Source organism: Rhinoraja longicauda, chromosome 11, assembly GCF_053455715.1.
Source record: "Rhinoraja longicauda isolate Sanriku21f chromosome 11, sRhiLon1.1, whole genome shotgun sequence".
NCBI classification, from domain to species: Eukaryota; Metazoa; Chordata; class Chondrichthyes; order Rajiformes; family Arhynchobatidae; genus Rhinoraja; species Rhinoraja longicauda.
In genome coordinates, this window is record NC_135963.1 from 50782766 (window position 1) to 50798821 (window position 16056).

The 16056-nt window shown below is 42.9% G+C and overlaps 1 protein-coding gene across 5 annotated transcripts in view; it reads left to right on the plus strand.

The window, feature by feature from the left end:
- Positions 1-16056, plus strand: part of acot11a (acyl-CoA thioesterase 11a) — a 66623-nt gene that overhangs the window by 20454 nt on the left and 30113 nt on the right. For 4 of the 5 annotated variants that reach the window (XM_078407684.1, XM_078407687.1, XM_078407688.1 and 1 more), the window contains exons 4-7: positions 6499-6559; positions 7030-7131; positions 12316-12451; positions 15065-15224. In XM_078407684.1, the coding sequence (XP_078263810.1) occupies positions 6499-6559; positions 7030-7131; positions 12316-12451; positions 15065-15224 (459 nt within the window). The remainder of the gene's footprint in view (positions 1-6498; positions 6560-7029; positions 7132-12315; positions 12452-15064; positions 15225-16056) is intronic. The other variant, XM_078407689.1, reaches the window with a different exon arrangement.

Sequence of the window (16056 nt, forward strand, 5' to 3'; positions counted from 1 at the left end):
TTTGAATTGTCTAATAATCTCAATTTTGGACACCTAATTTAACATTTGTAGTTTTTTTGTTGCGTTACAAAAATAATTATAATTCAAAATACTTCATTAGATATAGAATATCTTTTGACTTGTACCATACAAATGCAAGTCTGTTTTCAGTCGGGGATTGTGGGATCCTGAGAAAGTAGAAAGTACACTAGTTAGACTGATTCCAAGTGCGCTGGTTGGACTGGGAGTTCGCTAGATTGATTTCTGAGGTGCATCGGTTGTTCTGCGAAGAGTAGTTGAACATGTGTACTCCTGGGCTTCAAAGAATAAGAAGTGATCTCATTGAGAAATAAGTGGAAGAATTCTCGACACGGTAGATGGTTAAAGACATAGACCTGGAAAGATGGATTCAAGGCTAATAGACAATTGTCTATTGCCTATTGGCTTTGAATCCATCTTTCCAGGTCTATGTCTTTAACCATCTATTGTGTCGAATATTCTTCCACTTATTTCGCAGCTTTTGATCAGATCAGCTTTTGAAAAGCATTAAAAAAACACCCTACAGATTATGGAAATTGTCAACAAAAATAGAAAGTACTAGAGACAGTCAGCATATCAGGCAACACATATGAAGATAAGAATGTAATAAATGTTTTGGATCAATGACCTTTCGTTGGATCTAGGCAAAGTCCACTTATGCTCTCCCTCACTCTTTACTTGCACACTCGTTCCAAATGGCCTGGTATTGCATTTGTTCGCTTTGAGCATTTGCTGTGCTATATCTATATTTTTTCTTTGTAAAGCTGCATAACCTAGCTGCACATAGTTTATGGAGTCAAATTACTAAACTGGTTTAAGGAAAAATTAGCCCTGCGTGTCTTGTTTGTAGCAAGTTAGAACATGAGGTCTCTCAGCTGCCAGCTCCGTCAGATTGTTGCTCTCTCTCTCTGCATTTATGTTTGTTTCTTTTGACTCTAGCTTTCCTATTCCGAGTAATTGTCCGTGACACCACGGTGTTCTGAGTTTTTCAATTATTTGATTGACCTCTAATCATTTGATGTTTAGTTTAGAGATACAGCGTGGAAACAGGCCCTTCAGCCCACCGAGTTCGCACCAACCATCGATCAACCATTTGCACCTTCTATGTTATCCCACTTTCCCATGCTATATACCAGGGGCAATTAGCCTGCAAACATGCATGTCTTTGGAATGTGGGAAGAAACCGGAGCACACGGAGAAAACCCGTGTGGTCACAGGGAGAACGTTCAAAGCACAGATAGCTCTCGTAGGCAGGATCGAACCCTGGTCTCCGGCACTGTGAGGCAGCAGGTCTACCATTGTGCCATTATGCCACCATTAATATAAGGAAAAACTCAATGTAACAGTAATTTAAAGTACAGTTGCTTTGATGTGTTCATATATTGACATCCTGTCTGCCAGTATAGCTAATCCTAGATCAGCTGTTTTTGACCTGCCATGTCACTGGCTCTCTCTCTCTCTCTCTTCCCATAAATAATAGGCTTTGCTTCTCTCCAATCTGGGAGAGCTAGGGTGCTTCTGGAGCCCTCATAGTAAGCAATTAACGTCTTCCTATTCTTACAATGTTCCATTAGTGAAAATAATAACCGCTGTGAAATTTAAATTAAATCGGAAGTTGTTTAGGGGGTCGACGGATAGGCCGAAGTTGGAGGGCTATGTCCTCTACTATGCGCATACATACGGCAGCTATTCGAATAGGATCCATTAATGAATGCCTTTAGTGTTTATTGTACATATTAGTGCTATGTTCTAGTGAGTCCTTTTTGTTCAGATATGTTTAAAACAACATAAGGCAGCTTTTTTGGAGTTTAAATGTGTGCACAATAATAGCTGCCAAATATATATTTTTGCAAGTTTTTGTGAATTTCATAGAAATACATGTGGTTTTACAGTTGGTGCTTTCCCATACAAATTGGTAATTGATGATATTTGGTTTCTCTTCCAATTCTGTGAAAGATTAAGTTAAGTCTATTTTTAGTGTGCTGGAAAACACATTTTCCAAAAGCTTGACAAGGGGCATATCTAATTGCATGAATGTGGAAATTCCCCCCGTCTATTTTTAGTGATAGGGTCTGTATGCAAGCCTTATTGTGTTGAAGTGAATTGGGATTATTTATCATTTTCATCCCTGCTTTTGCATCTTGTGACTCTTCTCACTTTCATTTGCCTATTGTGAAGTAAAGTTTTACACAGCTGAAAATGGATGAACAATCAACTGGAAGTCAAGCACCGTCAACTCCACCATCAGAACGATCTTGCACACCCACATCTGCTGCAAAGCTGACATGTAAAACAGCTGAAATCTTTGGTCTTGGAAGCGGAATTACATCTTCAGATGCAGAAATCACAGATTCACGTCCACCAACATGTCGCCAAGTACTAGGCTGTTTGATGTATCACCTTCAGAAGGGAGTCTCAGAATCCCGAACTAGAACTGAAGCTGCAAAAATTGTTCTTGCCAAAGTTCTTCCATTTTATGGAAAAGCAAAAATTCCAGTGATTTCTGAGATCAAGGCTTGTCAGAAGATAATAAAACTGTTAGATGAAAATTCAAAAATCAGGGCCATACCAATTGCATGCAGAACAGCACCAGTTAGTCTTGCTAAGCTCAAACAAATGGACACTGAACTTAATAAGACCGTTCAATTATGGCCACCAAATGTTGAGAAGTTGATAAAAAATCAAGAAGATCTTCAATTTCTTCAATCAATGATCGTACCGCATCATTCGGATCATTCGGATCTAGTGACAAGGTACTTGCTGGAAGAATGTAGTGCAAGGAAGCACGTGCAAATGCAGAAGCAAAAAGAAAGGAGAAAGCTCACCAAGAGATGGCTGATTTAGCTTCAACTAGTTCAGAGATTCAGTCACAGTGAAGACAGTGGCAGTGAAAATAACATGAGTGGTATTGGTGATGGTGTACAATGTACATCTGCACATTCATCTAGTACTCCCAGGATTCATGGTCGCACCGACACTGGAACAACTGCCTTCATTCCACACAATATATTGAAATCACCAAAACTAGTGTCATTGGCAACTCGGACGAAAATAAAACATAAGGCAGCTATTCTTTAATTATGTCAATATCTATCAAATAGCTGCCTCATGCTTAATTTTGTGGATATGAACAGTGAAATGATTCAACGTAACCTTAAATAGGGCAAATATGCAGAATGGTTATACAGGAGCTATTATTTTTCCGAGTAACTCATTGCATAAATATAGCTGCCTTTTGCATAAAATGATAAACTTGCGATACAATTTTGATTGGCTCGTGGACCCCCTGGACAATAATTGATTTCAACCAAAATTTTGTATGAGTGGTCCATGTAGGAAGTGGAACAAACTGAGGGTAGGTAGACGTTTAATGCAAACATTAAAAAAATCATGGGGCTCCAGAAGCACCCTAGGGAAGCACTCTGGCATCTATAGAACATTTGGAAGATGCATTTGGAACTGCTCTCTGGAGTCAGCTTTTTCATAGTTGCAGATTTTTTTTAAACCTTTAAAAAAAAATCTAATGCTACTTTCCCGGCTATTATATCCATGTTTTATTACATATGTCTCATTTTCCAGAGTTACCATCCATTCCATCGTACAATTGTTTGAGCCCTGTGAATATTTCTTGATGTTTTTTTGCTCTTTGCCATATTTAGCTCCATCCAAACGTATTCTACTTGATTTTCTGAGGTATGATCCTTTTTCTTTACTGTCTTTATTCCATTTCTTATTCCATTTTCATTTCACTTATCTATATCTATATGCTAAAATTCTCGTTTGTTTGTTTGTTCGTTCCTGAACTACAGCCAAAACGGTACACGATAGCGTGACAATTTTTGGCCCACCTTACTCACCGTCGTCCCTTTGGTGCTAATGGAAGAAGTTTCATTGAAATTGGTGTTATATTTTAAAAGTTATTCACGTTTTAAAGTTTAGATCTAACTCCTAGGGAGGAGGGGGGGAGGAGGGAGGATAAGGGGGGTTGAGGGGGATGGAGTGGGGGGGAGGGGGAGGGGAAGGGGAGGTGGAGGGGAGGGAGGGGGGAGAGAGGCGGGAAGGGGGAGAGGAGAAGGAGGGAGGAGAGGGTCTTGCACCAATGCAGGAGAGGTTTGGGCCCAACGGGTCCACTTGTTCTAGTCTATTTTAAAAGTCAAGTGTCCTGGAATATTTAATACTGAACTTTGGTCACTTTGCAACCATGTCTCCAATGGTTATTAATTTGTACCCTATTACCTGTAGAATTGTGCCTTTCGATTTCAGTCTTTAGCTTTTAGATTTTAGGTTTCAATCACAAAATTCACAGCGCCACAAGCCTGCTTGGTTATATCTTAGATTCACAATTCACTCTTGAAATCTGCCTACATTTATATCAGCAACAAAATGGAATTTCGAAAACAGATGGGAGTTGTAGAGAGGTGGTCAGGCCTAAGACATAGGGAGAGAGTAGATAGGAGACCACCCAGAAAGCGAGTAGGTGGGGAATGCAGGAAACCATTCACCTCCAAAAACAGGGATAGCCTTTTACGATACGATACGATAAAACTTTATTTATCCCAGGAGGGAAATTGGTCTGCCAACAGTCGTAAAACACAAGATACATGAAACATGAAATTAAAGTGACGAGTGGAAAGGATTGGGGGTGTTCAAAGAGTTTTGGGGGGGAGGGAGTCAGTCTACCCCGTGACAGAAGGGGCAGGAGTTTGACAGCCACAGGGAAGAAGGATCTCCTGTGGCATTCTGCACTGCATCTTGGTGGAACCGGTCTGTTGCTGAAGGTGCTCCTCAGGTTGACCAGTGTGTCATGGAGGGGTGAGCTTTATTGTCCAAGATGCTCCACAGTTTGAGGAGCATCCTCCCCTCCAAGACCACCTCCAGTGAATCCAACTCCACTCCCAGGATGGAGCCGGCCTTCCTGATGAGTTTGTTAATCCTGTTGACGTCTGCGGCCTTTGCCCTGCTGCCCCAGCACACGACAGCGAATAAGATAGCACTGGCTACCACCGATTGGTAGAACATCGGCAGCATCTTGCTTGATTGTTTGCCGTCACTGGTCAGGGTATTGAATATAAGAGTCAGGAAGTCATGATGCAGCTTTATAGGACTTTGGTTACCCGCATTTGGAGTATTGTGTGTAGTCCTGGTTGCCTCATTACCCGACGGACATGGAAGCTTGCAGAGGTTGCAGAAAAGGTTTCTCAGACTGTTGCCAAAACGTTGATTGTTTTCTCTGGAGGTCTCAGGCTGAGAGGGAGGAGACCTGATAGAAGGGTATAACATTTTTAGATCCATAGATAGGGTAGACAGTCAGAACCTTTTTCCCAGGATAGAGATCTCAAGGATTAATCATAATCATAATCGTCATAATATACTTTATTAGCCAAGTATGTTTTGCAACATATGAGGAATGTCACTTGCCATACAGTCATAACAATAAGAAGCACCAGGACACACAAAATACATTTTAACATGAACATCCACCACAGTGACTCCCCCACATTCCTCACTGTGATGGAAGGCGAAAATAAGTTCAATCTCTCCCTACTTTGTCCTCCAGCGGTCGGGGGCCTCTAACCTTCCGTTGACGGGACGATTTTACTCCCGTAGCCGGCGGCGGGCCTTCCTCGTCGGGGCGATCCAGCTCCTGTATTGGGTGGGGGAGGCGAGGGGGGGTAATCTCAGCTCTCCTGCACCAGTCGATCTACCCTGGGTCGGGGCTTGTCGAACTTTGTGCAGCTTGGAGCTCCCGACTTCCGTCTTAACCGAAGACTGCGAGCTCCTTGATGTTAAGTCCGCAGGAGCGTCGATCCAGGCAAGGGATCGTAGGCACAGATGGTAAGTCCATGCCCCGCGGAGGTTCAAAGTCAGTCCCAGGCAAGGCCTCCAGCTCCATGATGTTAGGCCTCAGAGCGACCGGAGATACGATCTGGAAAACAATCGCACCTCCGGCAAGGTAGGAGATTGAAAAAAGGTTTCCCCCCAACTCCCTCCCTCACCCCCCACACAAAACAAAGCAGAGAACATTAAAACATACTTTTAAAACACACTAAAAATAAAAAGAAAAGGACTGACAGACTGTAGGCGAGGCTGCCATCGAAGCGCCACCCAGTGGAAAACATTAGAGGGAATTAGAAGGATCAACTTTAAAGTGAAAGGGGCAAAGTTTGAAGGGGATGTTCTGGGCAAGTAGTTTTTCACACGGGGGTTGTGGGTGCCTGGAATGCACCTTCTGGTGATGATGGAGGCAGATGCAACAATGCCAATTAAGAAGCTTTTGAGGTAGGCATATGGAAATGGTGGGATATGGATCTTGTGCAAGGAGACGATATTAGTGTAGGTTGGTGGCATCATGTTCGGCACAGACATGGTGGGACGAAGGGCCTGTTCCTGGGCTGTACTTTTCCATGTTCTATGTCAAAATTGTCCATGCATTTGCAAGTAGCCTTCTTGCTAATTCTGATTGTTTTTATTTTCTTCTAGTGTTGGACATGTGGTGAACATCAAAGCAAAAGTGAATCGTGCCTTCACCACGAGTCTGGAGGTTGGAACTTTAGATTGTATAAGGAATTTTACTCAGCCATTTGAGTGACACATCCTAGAGTAATGGTTTAAAATTATTACGAATTTGTAATCTTTTTATCCATCTTTTTTTCATTATATTGGCTTGGAATATTTAACTTATCCCAGTATACAGTTCCACCATCGTCTGTGGTTTGCTGAAAGCTTATTGGAGTTTTAAACTTCACACAGAAGTCCATTCTACGGCCTAAGCCTGCCACTGTACCTGCCCTTGATTTGAATTCAGAAACCAGAGCAATGGTGGATTTTGTTTTATCCTCTACACTAGTTCCAAAACCTCTGCAAAGCCAGCAGCACTGCCTCTTGTCTACAGTTGTCAGAACACTAATTATGAGCTGTTGATACCAAAATCATTATCGGAAAGCTATTTGGCTTGGAGTTTGCTTCACTTGGCATGCTGTCGATTAATTTAATAATTCATTCTTTACCTAGGTTGGGATTATCATAATTTCTGAAGATCCCTCTACTGGAAGGCAGTGGAAAGTGTGCAATGCATTTGCTACATTTGTTGCCAAAGGACAAGGATCTGCAAAGGTATGATTGAGACTCAGGAGCACCTGAGACCGCATGTCAGAAGGTCATTAGATCATAAGTAATAGGAGCAGAATTAGGCCATTCGGCCCATCAAGTCTACTCCGCCAATCAATCATAACTGATCTCTATCTCCCTCCCAACCCCATTCTCCTGCCTTCCCCCCATAACCCCTGACACCCGTACTAATCAAGAATCTATCTATCCCTCCTGTAAAAATATCTACTGACTTGGCCTCCACAGTCTTCTGTGGCAAAGAATTCCACAGATTCACCACCCTCTGACTAGCCCACCCTCCTTCTCATCTCCTTCCTAAAGGAGCGTCCTTTAATTCTGAGGCTAAGACCTCTAGAACTAGACTCTCCCACTAGTGGAAACATCCTCTCCACATCCAAACCTTTCACTATTCGGTACGTTTCAATGTGGTCCCCCCTCATTCCTCTAAACTCCAGCGGGTACAGGCCCAGTGCCGCCAAACGCTCATCATAAGTTAACCCACTCATTCCTGGGATCATTCTTGTAAACCTCCTCTGGACCCTCTCCAGGGCCAGCACATCCTTCCTCAGATATGGTGCCAAAAATTGCTCACAATACTCCAAATGCGGCCTGACCAGCGCCTTATAGAGCCTCAACATTGCATCTCTATTTTTGTATTCTAGCCCTCTTGAAATAAATGCTAGCATTGCGTTTGACTTTTTTACTACCGGTTCGACTTACAGATTAACTTTTTGGAAATCCTGCACCAGCACTCCTGACATAACATGGGCTCCTGATACTCCATGACATAAAGCACGTCATACTTTATCTACTGTGTACCTATTCTGATTTAGTGTTAATCTCCCATTTATGTTCCTTTTAACTGATAATTAACCAAGGAAATGTAACTGCATTTGTACAGAGCATTGTATAATCAATTAAACAAAATCAAGAAATATTGCTTCTCATAAACAGAAGTGGAATCTGTGACGCATCTCAAAGGGTGTGGATGCTGAGACAAAATGAAACAGGTTGAGGATGGTTTGTTTTAACAAACAATGTTTAGTCAGTAAAAAAATAGGTACCATTTTTCAGGTGGATTATATTTTACACGTTGAGGATAATCTTTTAATCAAACTTGCTTAGCAAGAAATTCATTTAAATACTGGTTTACAGACAGATAATACTTTTTAGTGACTTCTACCCTAGCAGTTTACTGATGGGTAAACATAGAAAATAGATGCAGGAGTAGGCCATTCGGCCTACCTATCCAAATCACCTTGCAGCCTCATAGCATCCTGCTCGCAGCTCACACTGCCACCCAGCTTTGTGTCATCTACAAACTAGGAGATTTTACATACCCTGCAGTCCACAGGAACTGATTTAGAGTCGAGAGAACTTTGGAAAATGGTCACCAGTGCATCCACGAATTTTAGGGCCACCTCCTTGAGTACTCTTGGATGCAGACCATCAAGCCCTGGGGATGTATCTGCCTTCATTTCCAAGCATGGGTGCAGAAGGCAGCCATGAAGCAGTTGCCAATGTAGCAGAGAAAGGTTTGAGGATGTTGCTGGCGTACATTTGGAACAAACACTGTTCAATGGAACCAAAAATAAAGGCAGGTAGAGCTGTCCATGGCTACGCCTTTTGATTGGAAGAAAGTGAGAGGAGTCAAAGTGAGAAGTTGTAGAGAGCAAGGATAGGTTCTTCCAGGTGGAGGAGAGTGTTTGCACAGGGAACCTAACTGGGCCTCTGCTCAAGGAAGGTCCACAGGTGTAAAGGAGGAAGGGGATCCAAGGGTTAATGCGTATGTGACAGGGGAGATGGATGATGAAATATGGTGTATTTAGATTACTTGCTGGAGAAAGGACTAACAGAGGGTGCCATTAAACCACGAAGGAGAGAAACGAAGATAGAGGAACAGGGGACTGATAAGAGGGACAGGGAACTGATACCAAGTAACCAGGATAGGGAACTGTTACCAAGTAAAACCGCAAAGACTATTAAGTCCATATACGGTCATGTTAAAACTAAGGATAGGGAATATGACCAGTCATGATGGGACACTTAACCATTATCTGCAAACCTGCTTGTATTGTTGACGGTGGACAAATACTAATGGCTCATAAGGATGTGACTGATAATTGAAACTTGTAATCTTTGGAAAAACCACAGAACATAACAATTATTGGAATAAGCTATCTGTAGGACAACCGGAGTTGCTTCTTGGGAGTTGCTTCTTGGGAGTTGCTTAGTTCTTGGTCCTCCAAAAATATTCCAAATGGAATTTAAACTGGAGGTGCTTCTTAAACTGCTTCTTGGGAGTTGCTTCTTGGAAGAGTGACGTAGGCTATTATGTGACTTGAACAGTATATAAGAAGCTGTATCGTTGAGTGGGGCCTCGAGGGACTGCTAGTATGTAAGCATACTGGTTGGTGATCACTCTCCCACTTCCGCATGCATAATAAAGACTGGTGTTATATCTGAGTTGACTAATGTGTTCTGTTGTTCCTTAGCGCGATCTGAACTTTAACACAGGGCCCTGGTGGGGAATGGGGGTGTAAAGGGACTGGACCTCCATGGTAAAGATGAGGCGATGGGGGCCTAGGAATTGAAAGTTATTGAAGAGTTTAAGAGTGTATGAGGTGTCTCGGTTGGAGGTCAAACTGGATAAGGGGACACGATAAGATCAATGTATTCGGGGATGAGCTTGCTGGGGCAGGAACAGGCAGAAACAGTGGGTCTGCCAGGGAAGTCCTGCTTGTGGATTTTGGGAAGGTGAAAACGCAGGCAGTGCAGAGTTGGGAAACATAGAAAATAGGTGCAGGAGGAGGCCATTTGGCCCATCGAGCCAGCATCACCATTCATTGTGATCATGGCTGATCATCCACAATCAGTAACCCGTGCCTGCCTTCTCCCCATACCCCTTGATTCCCCTAACCCCTAGAGCTCTATCTAACTCACTTTTAAATTCATCCAGTGAATTGGCCTCCACTGCCTTCTGTGGTAGAGAATTCCACAAATTCACAACTCTCTGGATGAAAAAGTTTTTTTCTCACCTCAGTTTTAAATGGCCTCCCCTTTATTTTTAGAATAACCATGGAAGTGGCCCATGGAAGTGGCCCATGGTTCTGGACTCCCCCAACATTGGGAACACGTTTGCTGCATCTAGCTTGTCCAGTCCTTTTATAATTTTATACGCTTCTATAAGATAATAGACAATAGGTGCAGGAGTAGGCCATTCGGCCCTTCGAGCTAGCACCGCCATTCAATGTCATATCATATCATCATATCATATATATACAGCCGGAAACAGGCCTTTTCGGCCCTCCAAGTCCGTGCCGCCCAGTAATCCCCGTACATTAACACTATCCTACACCCACTAGGGACAATTTTTACATTTACCCAGCCAATTAACCTACATACCTGTACGTCTTTGGAGTGTGGGAGGAAACCGAAGATCTCGGAGAAAACCCACGCAGGTCACGGGGAGAACGTACAAACTCCTTACAGTGCAGCACCCGTAGTCAGGATCGAACCTGAGTCTCCGGCGCTGCATTCGCTGTAAAGCAGCAACTCTACCGCTGCGCTACCGTGCCGCCCAATGTCAAAATGTCAACCAATTTTCTATCCATGTCAGTACCCTACCTCCAATACTGTGTGCTCTAATTTTGCCCACTAATCTCCTATGTGGAACCCTGTCGAAAGCTTTCTGAAAGTCGAGGTACACCACATCCACCGGCTCTCCCCTGTCAATTTTCCTAGTTACATCCTCAAAGAATTCCAGAAGATTAGTCATGCATGATTTCCCCTTCGTAAATCCATGCTGACTCGGAACGATCCTGTTACTACTATCCAAATGCTCCGCAATTTCGTCTTTTATAATTGACTCCAGCATCTTCCCCACCACTGATGTAAGACTAACTGGTCTATAGGATCCCCTCTCATCCTTCTGAGTTCCAATGAATACAAGTCCAGTCTTTCCAATCTTTCCTTGTATGTCAGTCCCGCCATCCCGGGGATTAACCTGGTGAACCTACGTTGCCCTGCCTCAATAGCAAGGATGTCCTTCCTCAAATTAGATGCTGCCTGACCGGCTGAGTTACTCCAGCACTTTGTACCTGTCCACGTTCTCCAGAGATGCTGCCTGACCCGCTGAGTTACCCTTTGGAGGCTGGAGGCTGTGGAAGGGAGATGGCCAGAGGTGATAGTTTGTGGGGTCATGGTCAAGGGGTAGGTATGAGGAGGATTCCGAGAGCTAACCCTTGGCCTCAGCGTGGTAAAGGACAGCCTAACAGACTACAACGTGTAGGAAGGAACCAGACGCTGGTTTAAACCGAAGATAGACACAAAAAGCTGGAGTATCTCAGTGGGACAGGCAGCATCTCTGGAGAAAAGGAATGGGTGACGTTTCGGGTTGAGACCCATCTTCAGGAGACTGCAATGTCTGTCTTTCATGTCATTATTACTTACCAATGCATCTGTCGATTAGTTCTTTAACCACTGACCTTTCACACCCTAATCATCAGCCTCTTTTGTCTCAGATCGACACACAGTCAACCAAATCAAGGAATGCTGATGGATACATCTGACGAGGGCCTCATATAATCTTGCTCCCACCCTTTCTGTTTTTGTTAGCTTTGGATTAGGTGGTTTGATATTTGTTCCCAGTAATATATCATAATCATAATCACAATCATGTCAGAAAATAACTGCAGATGCTGGTACAAATTGAAGGTATTTATTCACCAAATGCTGGAGTAACTCAGCTGGTCAGGCAGTATCTCAGGAGAGAAGGAATGGGTGACGTTTCGGGTCGAGACCCTTCTTCAGACGGGCCTTGAAGAAGGGTCTCGACCCGAAACGTCACCCATTCCTTCTCTCCTGAGATGCTGCCTGACCTGCTGAGTTACTCCAGCATTTTGTGAATAATCACAACCATACTTTATTAGCCAAGTATGTTTTGCAACATACGAGGAACTTCATTTGCCATACAGTCATAACAATAAAAAGCGTCAGGACACACAAAATACATTTTAACATGAACATCCAGCACAGTGACTCCTCCGCATTCCTCACTGTGATGGAAGGCGATAAAACTTTCAATCTCTCGCTTGTTTATATTGCATAATTTGCCTGAATTAACTTCAGGAAAGGAAAGGAAAGTCTCCTCAATCCTTCACAAATGCCTGGCTTTCCTCCTCTTGCCAGGTCCAGCTGAAGGCAGTGAATCCCAGAACATCTCAGGAGAAAATTGAATACAGTATTGCTGCTGAACGCCGCAGAATGAGACTGCATCACTTGGAAAGCATTAAAGATCTGGTCTCCTCCAGCACCATTCAGAAAGGTAATGGCTATTTATCTCTCCATCCCTTTAACTCATCCTTCCACCAAGAAACCCAAGTACATTTGGGATCCCCCATCTTCAAGGTTGTCAGCTGAGTAACTTTAGAATGCTGAGCAAAGGTGATCTGAATGCAATTTTAATTAATGATGTTGTAGAGTTTTGTCTTCACTCTTGCCTTATTTACTTTGAAACTTGATTCATTCACTGCAACCCTGATCAAATTCCCATCTTTTACCCTCTGTAGACTCAGCCACATGCAAAAGTCTGTTTGGCAATCCTAAAATGCATCGACTCTTTGGGCTAACGGAATCTAGGGATATGGGGAAAAAACAGGAATGGGGTACAGATTTTAGATGATCAGCCATGATCATATTAAATGGCGGTGCTGGCTCAAAGGGCCGAACAGCCTACTCCTGCACCTGTGTCTATGACTCATTCAGCTATGACACCACTTTGTGCTGACTGATATTGGTTCTCTGTTGATTTAACAATTCTCACCTTTAATTTCAGTTCCCTCCGAGGCCTTGCTCTTCCTTTCCCTGTAACTTCATAAACTCCTGCAAGATGGCTCCAGTTGTGGTCAGCTGTACAGCTCTATTTCATTTTATCTCAAACTCGCCTAAACCGGTCCACTTTTCTACTCTCCTCCGAACAAAAACTGCTTTAAACCATGAAATCTGCTTCGACAACTCCTAATGTGGCCACAGTATTGTTTGATAACAATACTGGCGTTAATGACGTTCACTCGACCATTAATTGAAAGAGTTAAGAATCATGTTATGGGACATAAATTCTTAGGAGATATGAATACGTGATCACAACGTCATTAATTCGGGTGCTTTCAGAAAGTTTTACACGTGGAAGGTGCAATATAAATGGTAATGATTGAATGAGGGGGGGGGGTACAAATGATACTGATGATTGATGAATAGATTCGGTTAGTAGATTGATTGCTCGAGTTCTACTGTGATCCCCACCCTCTTTAAACCCTGTACACATTCCCTTCTTTCACCTCCTCACCCCCACTCCATCTCTGTGCTATTTTGGTGCCTCCTGAATATCTCTGATCTCCACTATAAGAGTCTGGGTTGATGCCCTGAAGCATTTTTGGTTCAGACTTTACCAGTCTTTTCATAGTACTGACAATTTAACATACAAAATATCTATTACACGATATCTCTATATTTTTCAAGCAACAGATGAGAAAACATTTCTTCACACAGAGAGTGGTGAGTCTGTGGAATTCTCTGCCGCAAAAGGTAGCTGAGGCCAGTTCATTGGCTATATTTAAGAGGGAGTTAGATGTGGCCCTTGTGGCTAAAGGGATCAGGGGGTATGGAGAGAAGGCAGTTACAGGTTACTGAGCTGGATGATCAGCCATGATCATATTGAATGGCGGTGCAGGCTCGAAGGGCCGAATGGCCTACTCCTGCACCTATTTTCTATGTTTCTAACAGCCCAAGTCAAACTTCTCAGACTGCACCTCTGTTACTATTGTCTTTGGCTACCTCTTATCACATTTTGTATTGTAGAAATAATTGTTTGAAAATTATAACTTGCTGAACCACAGATGAAATTTAAAGAATGCCACATAGCTATTCTGCAAAACAATTTCACAATGTGTGGGGTGAGAGACAGTGAAGGAATATGTTCCAATGTTGGTCAGATAATGCTGATAGTCAAGTCAAGTCAAGTCAATTTTATTTGTATAGCACATTTAAAAACAACCCACGTTGACCAAAGTGCTGCACATCTGATTAGGAAAAAAAAAAGAAACATACAGTGGCAGGCAGCCAAACACAACGGCGCGGCCATCTTGAACAAAATGTTTAACTAAAGAAGTTATCTCCTAAGAATTTATGTCCCATAACATGATTCTTAACTCTTTCAATTAATGATCGAGTGAAGATATGTCAGCATACCTATAAATCAACATTTGTATACAGAAGGTAGACACAAAATGCTGGAGTAACTTAGCGGGACAGGCAGCATCTCTGGAGAGAAGAAATGGGTGACACTTTGGGTCCAGACCCTTCTTCAGACTGATGTCAGGGGAGAGGGAGATACATAGATAAGGAAGTGTAAGAAGTGAAAACAGGACAAAGGGAATGGAGATCAAGAAAATGCAGAATGGATCCCCATTGTTAACTGGGTGAAGATAACAACAAAGCAAACAGATAAAATGTAGTCGGAGACAGTAAGACTGGTTGGAGAACTGGGAAGAGGGAGGGATGGAGAGAGCGAGGGAAAACAAGGATTACTTGAAGTTAGAGAAGTCGATGTTCATACTGCTGGGGTGTAAGCTGCCAAGCGAAATATAAGGTGCTGTTCCTCCAATTTGTGCTGGGCCTCACTCTGACAATGGAGGAGGCCCAGGACAGAAAGGTCAGTGTGGGAATGGGAGGGGGAGTTAAAGTGTTTGGTAATGTGTGGGTTTGCAATGTACATATTTCAAAGCACATGGGGCACAAGGCTTTGTCGCACTGAAGCGGCCCAATGTTCAAATACCCTCGCACAGTTTGTTTCTGTGAATGTTTGTGTGAGCCTGTGAGTTGCAACACGGGTTAGGATGAAGCTGAAATGTTGCTGAAATGTGGAACGTGTTTCCTAAAGCAGAACCAGATTTTGAAGAATCCCAGCACATTGTGCCCGCAGAGAAGACCAGGGTTGAGACTGTTGAGCTTGTCTTGCCTCCTCATGCGAATCATCAGCGTAACAGTTTCGGAGGGCAGATCATGGCTTGGATGGAGAGTGCAGCTACTATCTCTGCAAGGTCAGATATTTGTCGGATCTGTTTGCACTCCTTTCTTTAATACACTGCTTATTAAAGATGTCCTGGTTCCAATGTCCCACTCAGGCTTGCATCAACAAAATTATTAAAACTATTGCCCTCCTGTTAACTACTTCCTAATTCCACTCTTCAGTAATTTTGATGATGAGATTATCTATCTATCTATCTATCTATCTATCTATCTATCTATCTATCTATCTATCTATCTATCTATCTATCTATCTATCTATCTATCTATCTATCTATCTATCTATCTATCTATCTATCTATCTATCTATCTATCTATCTATCTATCTATCTATCTATCTATCTATCTATCTATCTATCTATCTATATCTGTCTGTCTGTCTGTCTGTCTGTCTGTCTGTCTGTCTGTCTGTCTGTCTGTCTGTCTGTCTGTCTGTCTGTCTGTCTGTCTGTCTGTCTGTCTGTCTGTCTGGTTTGTATCAGGATTTGTGTATATATCAGTGATTCCGGCAAAACGGTAAACCGTGGCGCCACGGTATTTGCACCGCCTTGATCACCAACCTCCCGGCTGACCGGCCGCGATATTTTCATTTAATTTGTTCGTATGTTTTTTAAGTTACAGAGGTTTTAAAGTGCTGCCCCCCCCCATATTGAAGTTTCTATAGGGGGCGCTGCGGTGCGGATTTAGTCTTCAGCGTGTGATGTCACAATGGACAAGCAGCTGCTATTGGGTGTCTGCTCTTTACAAATTTACATCTTTTTTTTTAACCTTTTTTTTCTCGGTCTTCAGCTTGTGACGTCACAATGCTTGTGTGAGATGGTTGCAACATTGTAGCGAAAGGCAACT